This window comes from Spermophilus citellus, assembly GCF_964194105.1.
Source record: "Spermophilus citellus genome assembly, chromosome: 3".
Lineage (NCBI taxonomy): Eukaryota > Metazoa > Chordata > Mammalia > Rodentia > Sciuridae > Spermophilus > Spermophilus citellus.
The window spans coordinates 109,889,535-109,905,970 of record NC_138184.1 but is presented as its reverse complement, the minus strand read 5'-3'; the positions used below and the strand labels follow the sequence as shown (position 1 = coordinate 109,905,970).

Genomic DNA, 16,436 nt, shown 5'->3' with positions numbered 1-16,436 from the left:
ATCAAATACACATTTTTTTTAGATCTTTTCTTTTTTAAAAAAGTATATATACGTTATGTCTTTAAGATGATATTGACTGTCGTTATAGTCACTTTTAGTTGGGATAGGACTTCTGACTTCTGACTATTTCAGATTAAAAATAGATGCATTGAGGTCCTGGCATGGTGGTGCATGCCTGTAATGCCAGTAGCTTCGGAAGCTGAGGCAAGAGGCTTAAAGTTCAAAGCCAGTCTTAGCAAGTTAGTGAGGCCTTAGCCAACTTAAAAATACCCTACACTAAATAAAATATAAAATGGGCTGGGTATGTGGCTCAGTGGTTGAGTGCCTCTGTGTTTAATCCCTGGTACTTAGAGAGAGAGGGAGAAAGAAAGAGAGAGAGAGAGAGAGAGAGAGAGAGAGAGAGAGATTTTCAGTAGTTCTAAAAGCCTACACTTAAATTTGAAATCAAGCTTTAGAATTGGGGTAGTGAAATTATGGAGGGATGAAAGTGTTAAGATGTGTGATGTCTATATAAAGGAGAAGAAAAAGGAAAAAGCTCCATTGACCATATTGCAGTGACAAGGAGAAGTAATGTTTTTCAGTGTGGATGATTAGAATGATATGAGTGTCCTTCCAAATGTCATGGCTTTGTGCATGTTGAAAGTGAAGTTATTCTCGGAGAAGTCAAACTTTTCTTCCTCAGTGACATTTTAAGGTATAGAGAATGAATCTTTCTCTATATAATTTATCCTCCTATTTTCAAGGAGGATAAATTTCTCTGTGATTGTAGGAAATGGAATTTTTGCTTAGGTGCTGATAGGTTTTTTGTTCTATATTCCATGTTCTGAGTATAGAACAGATGGGTGTGTTGGATTAAGAGTTGTTTTGTCTTAAAAAGCCATTAGTGTTGCATACCAGTGCAGTGTTTCATACCTGTGATCCCAGCAACTTGGGAGGCTGTTTCAAGGGAATCTCAAGTTCAAGGCCAATCTGGGCAATCTGTCTTAAAATTAAAATAAAAAGGGCTGGGGATGTAGCTCACTTCTAAATCTCCTCTGGTTTCAGTACCAAAAAAGAAAGAAAGAAAAAGAATCAATGCCATATATCATTTGTTTTTCTGATTCCTCAGATATTACTTGTACAACCTAATGTTCCAGTACTGGAAGATCTATGTGCATCAGCAGCAGGAGATGAAGAACAAGTACATTAGAGCCTCGGATCATGGTGAGAAAAGGAACCACATGTGTAAAGTAGATGCCCACATTTACTTTCACAGGAGCTCTTGAGAGGGATAAACAGATTGTCTGGAAGCAAGAATAACTCAAGATTAAAGGGAAGATTCCATTTCACATTTTTCAGAATGCATAATCTCTGGGGTATATGATCACATCTCTGATTTTCTCCATATGGCATGGTTTATACACTTAAGACTCATTTAATGAGAATTTGTGTGTCCTGGCAATGCCTGTTGGTGGGTTGTTCTGGCTATGTATCTCCTATGGCACTTGGGGCTGCAGTCTATTTGGCTGCCATGTATCAATTTGCCAGATATTTGAGAAGAGCCATATACTGCTCATTTCTGAACTGTTTTGCCCAGGTTGCTTCTTAGTGATCCAGTGATTAGTTGAGTGCTGCTTCTTTTCTGGTTCCTCCATAAGTAGAGTCCAGAAATGTTGCAGTAATTCACTTGCAGGTCAGCATGGGAAAAGAAAGAAGAAGCAGAGCAAGCGAAGCAGCAGCAGAAAAAAAGTCCTTTATTATGTACAAGCAATCTTTTTATAGTATTGTGAACAAAGAAGGCAGCCTTCCAACATCAATAAATCAGGTCTTTCAGCTAATTAAACATAGCATACAGAAGTTTTACTTTCTAATCAGAAGTGACCCGCTTCTTATGACTAATCTATTCTCGGCCCGGAGTATGTTGAGCTCTGCTCTTTGTTAAGAACAGATAATAAAATTTTTTTCAGTGCCCTCCTAGCCCACTTGGCAGAACATCCCGTTTGCAGGCAAGTCCTCCCAAGGACAGCAGACACCTCGTTTTCAAGCATGTCCGCTGTTACCTTATCTAAACCTTGAAGGAGCCTCTCGTTTGCAAGTAGGCCCTCCCAAGGACAGCAGACACCTCGATTTCAAGCATATCCGCTGTTACCTATCTATACCTTGACAGAATATCCCGTTTGCAGGCAGACTCCATCAAGGACAGTAATAGTAACGCAGTTACATCTGATTCTCTGCACAGGAACCCATCTGAAGAGTCCAAGGGAAAAAGGCACAGGGTTTCAAAATGATTATGTAACCTGCATTAGCTACTGCCTTATATGCATTCCATATGACTCTCCTGCATGTACTTCAAAACTCACCCTGCATGTCACAAGTACTTGTCAACTCCCTTACCGTGTAGACCTGCTTTTCTTTCTACTTTTCCTAAGTGAGAAGCCTTTGTTAGGAATAGCCTGTTCATTTCTTATGCCTCAAATCATCAGTTATCTAATATTATATGATAGTCCTCTGTGGTGTCACTTGTAGTCTTTTTTCTTTGCCACTGCCTGAGAGTAATCCTCATCTTTTCTACAGAATGTTATGTGTATCTTTTCAGTCATTTCCTTGCACTTATTTTCTCCCTCTTCTCATTCTGTGCATAGCTAAAGCATGATAAGACACAGAAAATATCATATCACTCTCTTACATAATAGTTCATTTGGTCTAGGCATGTTGGCACTTTCGTATAATCCTAGTTACTCAGGAGGCTGAGGCAGGAGAATCACAAGTTTGAGGTCAGCCTCAGCAACTTAGACCCTGAGCAGCTGGGATTACAGGTATCTGCCACTGTGCCCAACCATTTTCAAGCCCATTTCAAAAGGTGAAAGATTTATGTGATCTGAAGAGAAACCAAAGTATCAGGTTTTTGTTTTTTCCTTTTTTTTAGGTGGTACTGAAGATAGAACTCACAATAATATACCACTGATGTACACATCCAACTCTTTTAAAAAAAAAAAATTGAGATATGGTTTCACCAAATTGTCTAGACTAGGCTTGAATTTATAATCCTTTTGTGAGGCCTCCCAGGTAGATAGAATTATAGGCTTGTAACATCATGCCCAGCTCCAGGCCTGTTTTATTTATTTATTTATTTTTATGTATTTATTTTTATCATTATTTTAGTTATACATGACAGTAGAATGTATTTGGACATATTATATATACTTGAAGTATAACTTCATTCTACTATCTTTCTCATTCTCATCCTCCCTCCTTTCCTCCCATACTGCCTGTCCAATCTGGTGAACCTCCCCTTCTCCCTCCCTGCCCCCATTGTGAATCGGCATCCCCATATCAGAACTTTTGGTTTTTTGAGATTGGCTTATTTCACTTAGCTTGATAGTCTCCAGTTCCATCCATTTACTGGCAGATGCCATAATTTTATTTTACCAAAGTGATGATACCATTTGTATTTCCATCAGCAATTTTTGAAGATTCTACTTTTTCTATATCCTCACTAGCTCTTAGTGTTGCTATCTGAAAAAAATTTTTAACTGTATTGATAGGTCAGTACAGATGTCACATTGTGGCTTTAGTTTGAATTTCCTTAATGAGTAATGATGTTGAGTATCTTTTCCTTTGCTTATGTTCTTATTTGCAATATCTCTCTTTTGGTGAAGTGTCTGTTCAAGATCTTTTATTCTGGGCTGGGGCTGTAGCTCAGTATCAGAGGTCTTGCCTAGAACATGTGAGGCACTGGGTTCAACGCTTAGCACTGCATAAAAATAAATAAAATAAAGGCATGCTGTCCATCTACAACTCCAAAAAAAATAGAAAAAATAAATATCTTTTCTTTGGTACTGGGGATTGAACCCAACAGTGCTTAACTCTTGAGCCACATCTGTAGCCCTTTTTATTTTTGTATTTTGAGACAAGGTCTTGCTAAATTGCTGAGGCTGGCTTTGAACATTAGATCCTCCTGGCTCAGGTTCCTGAACCTCTGGTACTAGACATGTGCTACCATGCCCAGGTTTTTGTTCTTTTAAATTGGGTTGTTTGAGTTCTTGTTCAATTGTCAGGGTTTTAAAAAAATGTATGTATTCTAGTCTGGGTATAGTGGTGCATAACTCTAGTGCAGCTTCTGGGAAGAGGTTTGAGACAGGAGGATAACTTGTTCCTGATTTTAAGGGAAAATTATTCAGTCTTTAACCATTAAGTATTATGATAGGTTTTTGTAGATGTTCTTCATCAGGTGAAGGAAGCTCCCTTGTTCTGAGTATTTTTTGCTGACTTGATAGTTTTTCTGTATCAATTGCCATGATAATATATCTTTTTTTTAGAGACACAGATCTTACTATTCTGAATTTAAAATCTTGGGCTCAAGTAATCCTTTTGCCTCAGCCTCCCTAGGAAGCTGTGATTACAGGTAGTGCCCAGTTCTATTCTTTTTTTAGTTCAATACTATGATGAATTATTTAGAGCGATTTTTGATTTTTTGAATCAACTTTACATTCCTCAGAGTACTTTCATTCTTTATATCTTACTGGGTTCAATTTCTAATTTTTTTTTTTTTTTTTTTTTTTGGTACCAGGCATTAAACCCAGGGGGCACTTAACCATTGAGCCATATCAATATCCCTTTTTATTTTTTATTTTGGAATAGTATCTCATAAAGTTGTTTAGGGCCTTGCTAAGTTGCTGAGACTTGAGACTGGCTTTGAACTAGGAATCCTCCTGCCTCAGCCTCCCAGGCCGCTGGGATTATAGAAGTGTGCCACTATTTCAGATTTCTTTGAAGATTTTTGCTTCTGTGTTCATGTGGGATGTTGCTCTGTTGTTTTCTTTTGTCATATGTTTTTGTCTGGTTTTGGTTAATGCTGGGTAATACAGGCCTCACAAAATGTTTTGGAAAGTATTTCAGCCTCATCTATTTTCTGACAGAGATTTGCAGAATTGGTTTTATTTGTTCCTTAAATTTTCAGTAAAATTCTCTGATGAAATCCTCTAGTCCTGGCATTTTCTTTGTTGAAGGATATTAAACTTTGAGTTCAAGTTTATAAATACATGTTAGGTTATTTTGGTTATTTTTTGAGTGAGTTTTCAAGGAATATGTTTTTCAAATATGTTATCAAATTCATGGGCATGGAATATTTCATTATAATAACTTCAGTGTGTTACAGAATCTGTAGTCAAACCCTTTTTTTAATTCTTGATGTTGGTAATTTATGTCTTCAGTCTTTTTATTTTTGACCATTATGATTTTTTTATTTGTTCTTTTTAGTTAAATGTGACAGTAGAATGTATTTTGACATATCATACACTCACGGAAGCTTTGGTTTTAATTTGGTCTTCTTTTTCTAGTTTCTTAGAATGTAAATTGAGGTTATTGATTTAAGACATTACATTTTTTTTTTAAAGAGAGAGTGAAAGAGGAGAGAGAGAGAGAGAGAGAGAGAGAGAATTTTTTTAATATTTATTATTTTTTAGTTCTCGGCGGACACAACATCTTTGTTGGTATGTGGTGCTGAGGATCGAACCCGGGCCGCACGCATGCCAGGCGAGCGCGCTACCGCTTGAGCCACATCCCCAGCCCCTCATTTTTTTTTCTAAGATAAGCATTTAGTGCTACAAATAAAGTTCCCTTAAAGTGTTTTAACTGCATCATGCAAAATTTAATGTTATATTTCTGTTTTCATTCAGTTAAAAAAAATTCTAATTCCACTTATGATTTTTCCTCTTTTTTTTTTTTTTTCCTCCTTTTTTTGTACTGGGGATTGATCCCAGAGGCACTCTACTATTGTCCTATATTCCCAGTCTTTTTTAGTTTTTATTTTGAGACACGATCTCACTGAGTTGCCCAGACTGGCCTGGATCTGTAACCCTCTTGCCTCAGCCACCAAGTTGCTGGGAAGAGGCGTAGGCCCCATAGATTATTTAAAAGAATGCTTAATTTCCTAATATTTGGGTATCTTCTTGTATCCTTTTGTTAAGAATTTCTGTTTTATTCCATTATGGATTAGAGAATAAGATACAGTATGATTTCAGTCCTTTTAATTTTAAGGTTTGATTTGTGGCCCAGAATATGTCCTGTCTCTTAAATGTTATCTATGTATTGTGGAACAGAAGGGAAAAGTCACTTGAATTTTTAAGAGAAAAAAAAATATTTCTGACTTATGTGTTCTTTCAGGCCATGTCCGTAGATATCTGAAGTACTATTCACTATTGTGTAAAAAGTTTACAAGTACTTTCAGGCCTTAAGGAGAATTATGGTCACATTGTCACATATATCCAAATCATGGCAGAGACAGTTAATGCAGATTCCTGTGTTATATGTCTAGAAAATAGATACATTTTTCATGAATTATCTCATGTATGATTTATAGACATACCTGTAAGAGAACATCATTTTACAGATGAGGAACATTTATAGGTTACTTAGCCTATAAATGAAAAAAATCAATATTGAAAAAAATCAGTAATGAAACCCATCTTTAGTTAGGCACAGTGGTGCACACCTGTATTCCCAGCAGTTTGGGAATCTGTTGCAGGAAGATGGAAAGTTCAAGGCCCACCTCATCAACTTAGCAAGGTCCTAAGGAACTTAGTGAGACTCTTTCTCAAATAAAAAATAGAAAGAGCTGAGGATGTAGCTCAGTGGTAGAGTGCTATTGGGCACTTTCAATCCCCAGGACACCACCCCCCAAATAAAATTTTAAGAAATCCTGCTTATCTTACTTGAGCCCAGACTCTAGATCTCAGTACCATACTAGTCCTCATTACCCCAAGTATGCTGAATCCTGAGGTCTGGGATGAGCACAAGGAAGAGAGATGTTAAAATCTCCTTCATATTTTGATTTGAAATATACAATATATCTTTAGTATTCCTTGCCACATTTTGGAGAATGTTCAAAAACTAGTAATTTTATTTTCTCCATTATGTTCCATAAAGCAAAAAAAATTTCCTTCATTAGTGATGGTTTTCATAATGGAAGTGGAATTTACTAGGAGAACTGTGAGCCCTTGCATCTCCTATTTGTAATAAATTTGTCTTTCCTTCATGATCATTAATTGTCCTTTATACTCTGTTTCCCAAACAGATAAAACCTTCTTCTTCTGTTTTTTTTTTCTTTCTTTCTTTTAAATAAGATGGACTCTTGCTATGTTGCCTAGGCTGGCCTAAATCTCCTGGATGCAAAGAATCCTCTTGCTCAGCCTCCTTAGTAACTGGGACTAGAGGTTTGTGCTAGTATCTCTGGCCCATCCCTTCTTTTTGTCTAGCTTATTCTACTTCAAATAGCAAGTTTTGTAGCATGATTTTTTCCTTCTTTATATTAAGGAAAGATTTAAATAATAAACTTTCATGTATCCATTACCCAACTTAAACAATTATAACTCCTACCCGTCTTTTCACATCCCTGTGGCGCTCCCTTTTTTTGCTGCCTGTTTATTCACATCATTTCATCTATAAATACTATAGAAAATATATTTATTTAAAATAAGAAATTTTAGAGTGAAGGATTTCTGAACAGTTCAGTATGTTGGTTTTCCTGTAAATGCTTTGTATTTGCCATCTTTGTTTTTGTTTCGAGTCCTTTTATTTTTGTACCACTTCACAACATTTCCAGCAGGGGGCACCTGAAGGCTGTAGGGATTTAACTATTCAAAGACTGGATGAGTACAGAGCACCTTTGAGTTTTCATTGTAACCCAGAGTAATGCATCTTCTGTCAGCCCTTTAAAAAACATCTATCTCTCCCTGAGTGTGGTGATGCACACCTGTAATCCCAGTCACTCGGAAGGCTGAGACAAGAGGTTTGCATGTTCTAGACCAGCCTCAGCAATTTAGTGAGGTCCTAAGCAATTTTGCAAGGCCCTGTCTCAAAAAAAGGGAGTGAAGATATGGCTCACCCCTGGTTAAGTGCCCCTGGGTTCAATCCTCAGCACCAAAAATAAAATAAAACATAAAAAACATCTCTGTGTCTAGATGCAAAGCAAAAGATGCGACAAGCCTGGAAGTCCTGGTTGATCTATGTGGTTGTTCGTAGGACCAAATTGCAGATGCAGACCACTGCTCTGGAGTTTAGGCAGCAGAGTATCTTACGGTGAGTATGCTCAATTACCCTACAGATTAACAGCCATTATTTTACCTCAACATGCTTCTTTAACCCGCCTTAAAAAATGTTTTGAATACAGTTTATGCCTAATAAATATGTATTGATAACTTGTTCAACTATAAAGATTAATCACATGATTCCTTATAATCACAATAAATACTTATTGAGTATATTACTCTGTTATAAACCCTATGTTCAACAGATGTTGTTTAATGATGACCTTAAAAAATAATTTAAAGAAACCCTGTGTTAAGTTAGTATGTATGTTAATTTTTTAAGGTAAAGTATCTCATTTAATTCTCATCATAAACTATAAGACTCAGGAAGGTTGAGTAACTTGTCTGAACTCATATAAGTTGTAATTGGTAAAACTAGGGCTCACCCACCCTTGCTTTAACTACTGCTCTTCATTGCATCACATCAGCATTTTGGACACACTGGAAGAACATGAAGTAGTTGTGATATGTGTACCAATGAGCTACTTTATAATGAGACTAATTCCCCTATATATTGTCTCTTATGGTTCTTTGGGTCCTGAATGGCAGTATACTAAAAGCTCAGTATCTGCCCAGAAAAACTGGGCACTAAATATAGCATGGATAGCTTTGCAACTACACTGACTTGGATTTGTAACCCTGTTCCAGCATATATTATTGGGTCACTTCACTTCTCCAAGTCTCTGATTCCTTGCCTGTGAAATAGGCCTATGTGGCATTGAGTGTCTTTCAAGGTTGCCATTGAGAATAAATAAAGTAATATTTTTAAAGTAGTTAGCAGTGTCCAGAACATCAGTGGACATAAAAAAATTATTTAAATAGAAATAATATAATAATAACATAATTTATTTTAAATTTATTCAGTATTTTGAAATAGTATGCAGTTCTACTTGAATCTATGGAGAATATATTTTATACAATCAATTTATTTACTTAATGTATATTTATTGAGGGCTTAAAATGTTCTGGGACTATACTGGTGCTGGGGCTATGTTCAGGGAACTTGTAATTCCTTAAAGGTTTTTTTTTTTTTTTTTACATAACTTAAATATATATAGTTATAGTTGATAGACCTTTATTTTATTTATTTATCAACTATAACTATATATATATTTATCTATCAACTATAACTATATATATATATAGTTTGATAGACCTTTATTTTATTTATTTATATGTAGCTAAGAAGGAGTATGTATAAATATGTATTTTTATGTATAAAGAAGGAAAAAATCATGCTACAAAACTTGCTGTTTGAAGTAATAATTATGAAGTAGAATAAGCTAGACAAAAAGAAGGGATGAGCCAGCCCCAGCCCAGATTTTTTTTTTTTAATTAGAGCCGTATGGCTTTGCATAGTATTTTGATTCATCCAGACAAACTCATACGTGCATGGAAATCAATTTTGGTTCATGCCTCCCTGCTTCTCCATACCCTTATAATTTTTTAAATTCCTAAAAATGAATTAGCTAGCAATTTTGTCATAAATACTCATTAGCATGATCTTGTTTAGGAGAAAGGAGAGGTCTTTGTGGGTAGAGTGATCAGGCCAGTAATTTGTTTCTGTAAAGCAGAGGTTGCAAACTCTCAATTTCTCAAAGACTGGTTTCCTTCTGCAAATTAGAAAATAAGGAGGGGCTGGCAGTGTGTTCAATTGGTAGAGTGCTGGCCTAGCATGCATGAGGCCCTGTGTTCAATCCCTGGACCACCAAAAAAAGGTAGGAAAAAACCCAATCCTGAAATGAAAACCTGGCTAGAGCAGTAGGAAGGGATGGGATCCAGGAAGACTGGAAATCTAAAAGCCATTTTTTTGTGCAACTTATTCAGTAAAATCTTCTGAATTTTTTTTCAATTTTTGTTTTATTCATTTATTTGTTGCAGTACTATAGATTAAATCCAGGGGTGTTCTACCACTGAGCCACACACCCCAGCTCATTAATTAATTCATGCATGCATGCTAGGGATTGAACCCAAGGGTGCTTAAGCACTGATCCACATCCCCACCCTGTTTTGCTTTTTATTTTGAGACAGGGTCTTGTTAAGTTGCTTATAGCCTCACTAAGTTGCTGAGGTGGGCCTCATACTTATAATCCTTCTACCTCTGCCTCCCAAATCTCTGGGATTTTAGGTGTGCTCCACCATGTCCAGCTTATTTTTTATTTTTTTTATTTTTTTAATTTATTTTTAATTTTTTTAATATTTATTTTTTAGTTTTCAGCGGACACAACATCTTTGTTTGTATGTGGTGCTGAGGATCGAACCCGGGCCGCTCGCATGCCAGGCGAGCGTGCTACCACTTGAGCCACATCCCCAGCCCCTTATTTTTTATTTTAAATCAGGTTCTCTCTGAGTTGCTGAGGCTGTCCTCAAACTGCCATCCTCCTGCCTCCTCTGCCTCCTGAGTCACTGGGGTTTCAGCCATGTGCCACTGTACCTGGATCCTCATTTTAAAAATGTTGACAATAATTCAAGGTTTTAGAAAATGAACTGTGTAGGCCAGAGGAAGTCTGTAGTGCCTAAAGCTGGATATGATTTTAGGTATCATCAGTTTCCACATGGGCAACTCTAGAATGTTTCTTGATTATTGTTATTGTGGGTTTTTTTTGTTTTGTTTTGTTTTGGTAGTGGATCTAGCAGGCATCAGTTTAGAGATGGTAGTATGAAGGGAAGGTACTTGAGCTGAGAGTGAGTGGCCTAGTCTATAATGGCCTTTCTCTTTTCTGGGTGTTTTTTTTTCTCACTTCTGTCTTCAATTTGCTCTTCCAGGGTGTGGTGGAGCAAGTGGAGATGGCACCTAGGACAGGCCTACATGATCCAGGTTCTTCATGCCACAGCTATAAAGCACAGGGCCTTGTGCCTCCAGCTACAGGTGAGTTCAGCAAACTTGGGTTTTGGTGTCCTCTTTCTGTGTTGTTAAGCCTCATACACAGAAAGGGCAGGGTAAGACTTCCAATAGGAAGCCATTCTGCTGTAGCCCGTTGCTGGGAGGTCAGCTCAGGGGGCTGAGGAGAGGGTGGGTAGCAGTAGTAGTATGGAAGGCTGAGCTTTTCAACAGAAAAGTACTGCTATTAGAAACACACAGAGGCTTGTCCCAGGTGTGATGCCCATGGTTTTTGAGAGTTTCTGGTAAATATGGAACTGAAGGGGGTTTATGAATTAGTTACAAACTATTTAAAGAAACAGCAGTGTACTCTTATTTCCTCATTACAGTTTTTCTACAGCTAATTGGAAAGTAATACAGGCAGAAAAGAAATTAAGCCAAAAAGAAATTCATGTTCCTTTAATTTTTGTTTGTCTCAGGGGTTTCTTTTTGGGCAGTCACTAGGTTTTGGTCAGTTATAAAGGACTAAGAATTGTACCTAAACTATGGTGTGGTAAAACTTTTTATTACATTTGGTGTCTCTGAATTTATCACTTTTTTATATCTGCTGGGTATTTTTTAAGGTTGCCAAGTCAGTTATAGAAAATAGAACAGGGAGTGGGGAAAAAATATATCTGTTACTAAATGTAGGAGCAGTATCTTTTTAATCTGACAACATATTGCATAGTCTGTACAAGTATATACAGATGACGCGCCGAATAGCATATACAAGACTGTGTGTGTAGTTAAGTGGCAGAGCACATACTTAGCATGTGTGGGCCGTTGGTTCAATCCCCAGCATATGGAGGGGAGGAGGTAGTATATACAGTCATCTAGATAAGCCAAATTTGGCCTGCTTTCTGATTTTGTAAATAAAGATTTATTGGAATGCCACTACACCCATTATTTCATGTATCATGTGTATACTTTGAGGCTACAAGAACAGACAAGAGTTGAGTAATTGCAGCAGAAACCATATACCTTACAAAGACCTTTTAAGGAAAAGCTTGCTGACCCATGAATTCCTAATATCTTTTTTTTAATATTTATTTTTTAGTTGTAGTTGGACAAAATACCTTTTTTCACTTATTTATTTTTATGTGGTGCTGAGGATCGAACCCAGAGTCTCGCACTTGCCAGGCGAGCGCTCTACCGATGAGCCACAACCCCAGCCCTCCTAATATCTTTCAAGACAATTGCAAGGAATAAAGAGATGCAGATCTTGCCAATAATAATTATAGTAGCCGCAGCAACAATAACTTTTTATTTTTATTTTATTCCTGGAGTGCCAGGGATTGAACCTAAGTCCTCACATATGCACAAGTACTCTACCACTGATCTAAACCCTAATCCACAATAACTTTTGTTGTGATCTTATTTGAGCAAGGCCCTGGATTGAGTGCTTTACATCATTATCTCAGTTGATTTTCATAATTCTTTTTCCTTAAACCCTGTATTATTATTGAAAAAACTAAGCAGATTAAATAACTTGAACCAGTGTCATATACATAACAAAGGTCAGAACCAGGATTTAACCCAAATTAAATTGCAAAGCCATTCTCTGAACCATCATGCTATGTTGTTCTTATGAGACCTATAATCTCAGGAGGGAGATGGAACTGACAAATGGAACATTGTTGTAAACATAGGAGCGTAATGAAACTGATTTTCTGTCATTGATGGGCAACTGTATTGAGTGTTCCTTTCAGATACCCACTTTGAGAGGCCATAAACTCAGTCTGCTCATCCTACTTTGCTCAGAACATTTGCAGTAGTCTTCAAAGTTTGCAATTACAGAATTGATTGAATATTTTTAGTGATAAGATGTTGAGATTGGGTTTGAGGTTGAATTTAACTTTATATAAACTGTCAAAAGTCATTCTGAGGTCATTCATGGTGATTTGTGCCTGTAATCCCAATGACTCAGGAGACATAGGCAGGAGGATACCAAGTTCAAGGGAAGCTTGGGCAACTTGGCAAGACCCTGCCTCAAAATTTAAAAAGAAAAAAATATATATATGGGCTGGGCTTGTAGCCCAGTGGTTGACTGCTTACCTTACATGTGTGAGGCACTGGGTTTGATCCTGAGTGCCACAGAAAAATAAATAAAGATATTGTGTCCATCTACCCAAAAATTTTTTGAAAAACTATACATATATGTGTATACATATATTATGTGTGTGTATATATACATATATATACACATTTATACACACACACACATATGTATATATAAAGATTTGGGGGTATAGCTTTGTGGTAAAGTGCCCCAGTGTTTGGTTCATAGTACTGGAGGGAAAAACTCATTTTGAGTCAGCAAGTGAAAAATGTGAGTAATCAAGGAACTTTGTTGACATAGACTAAAAAACTAGATGAGTCTCTAAGAGTGGACTTCATTGTGTGGATTATATGTAATAATGCCTTGTGTCTATAAATATTACATGGTTTTACCAAGCACTTACCCTTAAGTCATTTTTCTGAATCCTTAACAACATCTCTATAAACTAGGCTAGGGCAGTCATCATGGTTACTTAGAATTTGGGCATGGTGGTACTTTCCTGTAATCCCAGGGACCTGGGAGGATGAGGCAGAAGATTGCAAGTTCAAAGCCAGCCTCAGCAATTTAGCAAGACCCTAAGCAATTTATTGAAACACTGTCTCAAAATAAAATTTAAAAAGGGCTGAGTACTTAGTGTTAATGCACCCCTGGCTTCAATCCCAGTACCAAAAAAAAAAAAAAAAGTTACATATAGGAGAAGGAAGAGTACCTCCTGAATTAACTTTGTTACATAGTTTTAACATTTAAACATTTTACATAATTGAAAAGCAAAAATAAAGCAAACATGGAGTTCGTGGCAGAAAATAATCATGGTACATAGTTTGCCTGTTCATTCCTATTGGAATGGATTCTGAGGAAGCAAAAAAAACTGCTAAGCAATCTGAAAATGTGTTCAGTGTTCTTATTGTTATTAGCAGGCTTGGAATTGTTATGTTGAAACTATTATAGCCACATCAGGAGATGAAGCAAATAGCTATGACACTGTCATTAGGACTCAGAATTTTTAGTGCAAAAGAAAAGATACAGGGATAAAATAAATTAAATAAAGAGCCCTATAATCTGTAATTGGGAAATACAAATATCAGTTTGGACCCATGGTTTCATTTTTTTAAATTTTTTTTAGATGTTGATGGACCTTTATTTTATTCATTTATTTATATGCAGTGTTGAGAATCAAACTCAGTGCATCCTCATATATGCTAGACAAGCACTCTTCCTTGGAGCCACAACCCCAGCCCCCCATGGTTTTATTTTATCTTTAAAAAGTATTTGTAAATGTTTTTACTGAAAAGACTTAGAAACAATGACAAGAGTGTAGCATTTAGTATCTTCAGTGCCCAAGTTGTGGCCTCTATTTCCTGCTAAAAGGCACAAGGGCTATTTGAGAAATAGATGATTCTAAGTCTCAGGCAGGAAATAGAAAAAATAAAGCTTGGATATAGTATATTATCAGCTAGGCGTGGTGGCTCACGCCTATAATATAGCAATTCCAGAGGCTAAGGCAGGAAGATTGCGAGTTCAAAGCCAGCCTCAGCAAAAGTGAGGCGATAAGCAACTCAGTGAGACCCTGTCTCTAAATAAAATACAAAATAGGGCTGGGGATGTGGCTCAGTGGTTGAGTGCCCTTGAGTTAATCCCTGGTACAAAAAAAAAGAGGAAATTAACAAAAGCTTAAGTAAGGTTGTGTTGGAAGGATTCAGGAGCCAATGAGAGCCAATTTGAAGCCCATGAGTTTAAGAAAAATTGGGACATTAAAAAAAAAAAATGCCTGCAATGGATTGAGAAATATATCCTAAAATTCATGCATTCAAAATGATTTTTTTAAATTTTTTAAGATTTTTTTTTTTTAAAGAGAGAGTGAGAGAGGAGAGAGAGAGAGAGAGAGAGAATTTTTTTTAAATATTTATTTTTAGTTCTCGGCGGACACAACATCTTTGTTGGTATGTGGTGCTGAGGATCGAACCCGGGCCGCATGCATGCCAGGCGAGTGCGCTACCGCTTGAGCCACATCCCCAGCCCTCAAAATGATTTTTTTAAAAAAATTCATCATTATTTTGAGTTATTAGGGCATTAACTCAACTCTTTGAAAGTTAATGACGGCAACAAAATTAACCCATTGTGTCCCATCATCCCAGATGTGGAACAGCTATGAAAAAAGTGAAATTGATGTGGTGGCCCATGCCTATAATCACAGCAGCTTGGGAGGCTAAGGCAGGAAGATCACAAGTTCAAAGCCAGCCTCAGCAACTTAGCAAGGTCCTAAGCAACTCAGTGAAACCCTGTCTCTAAATAAAATATTAAAAATGGGGACTGAGGATGTGGCTCAAGTGGTAATGCACTCGCCTGACATGCAAGGGGCGCTGGGTTGGATCCTCAGCACCACATAAAAATAAAATAAAGATGTTGTGTCCACCAAAAAACTAAAAAATAAATATTAAAAAAATTCTCTCTTAAAAAAAAAAATGGGGCTGAGGTTGTGGCTCAGTGATAGAGCACTCCACCTAGCACGTGCGAGGCGCCAGGTTTGATCCTCGGCACCACATAAAAATAAATAAATAAACTAAAAAATGGCTGGGGGCTGGGGTTGTTGCTCAGTGGTAGGGTGCTTGCCTAGCACGTATGAGGCACTGGGTTTTAGCCTTAGCACCACATAAAAATAAAGGTATTGTGTCCATCTGCAACTAAAAAAAAGTAATATTAAAAAGGGGGCTGGAAATGTGGCTCAGTGGTTAAGCACCCCTGGGTTCAATCACTGCCCCCCCCCCCAGCCCCCAAAAAGGTAAAATTGAGCAACAAATATACCACTATGGCAACTTTGAAATACTATTTGAATTGAAATATTGAAAACATGGGATTTAAGCATATATCCCACCTTTCTTGTACAATCTATATTAACCAAGAAACTAAATGGTTAGTTAGACAACTTCTTTATAAAATTCCATTTAATAAATGTAGAAGGCATATTAGAAATAGAAAACTCCTGTTTTGCCACTCCTTATGGGGATGCAGATCTAGGTTGCAGGTGAAAGGATGTTGGGAAACATAATGGAGACCTCAGACCTTCTGAAGCCTGAAGAACCTCAGCATTGCTACAAGGTGACAGCTAGAAACATGTGCCTTATGATACAGTGTAATTGGGAATACCCATCCACATTCATGAAGTGTTTTTCTGCCAGAATTGAACATGACTCCAAACAAGCCCAACACAAATCTAACACTTTGTAGGAAATCTAGGGGTCAGAAGAACAAGTTAAAAGATATTTAAGGAGAGAGTAATTCAAATTCAATATATGGGACATTTTATAGGATAAATGAATTGGTTTCTCTAATAGATAAGTGGCATAAAAGAGAAAAAGTTCATTGTTATAGGAGATTTAAGTGATGTGATAACCAGAGCAAAACAACAACAGAAACATGCTGGCTGTTATGTTCATATAGAGGAATACACCAG

General features: G+C 36.9%; 2 protein-coding genes across 26 annotated transcripts in view; one reads left to right on the top strand and one right to left on the bottom strand.

Moving 5' to 3' along the window:
* Positions 1 to 16,436, bottom strand: part of PISD (phosphatidylserine decarboxylase) — a gene marked incomplete at its 5' end in the record, with an annotated part of 118,169 nt that overhangs the window by 20,717 nt on the left and 81,016 nt on the right. The window lies entirely within an intron of this gene.
* SFI1 (SFI1 centrin binding protein) overlaps positions 1 to 16,436 on the top strand; it is a 322,241-nt gene that overhangs the window by 268,541 nt on the left and 37,264 nt on the right. For 22 of the 23 annotated variants that reach the window (XM_081282923.1, XM_081282927.1, XM_081282922.1 and 19 more), the window contains 3 exons: positions 1,109 to 1,203; positions 7,941 to 8,058; positions 10,833 to 10,935. In XM_081282923.1, the coding sequence (XP_081139049.1) occupies positions 1,109 to 1,203; positions 7,941 to 8,058; positions 10,833 to 10,935 (316 nt within the window). Of the gene's footprint in view, positions 1 to 1,108; positions 1,204 to 7,940; positions 8,059 to 10,832; positions 10,936 to 16,436 lie in introns of those variants that run through there. The other variant, XM_081282932.1, reaches the window with a different exon arrangement.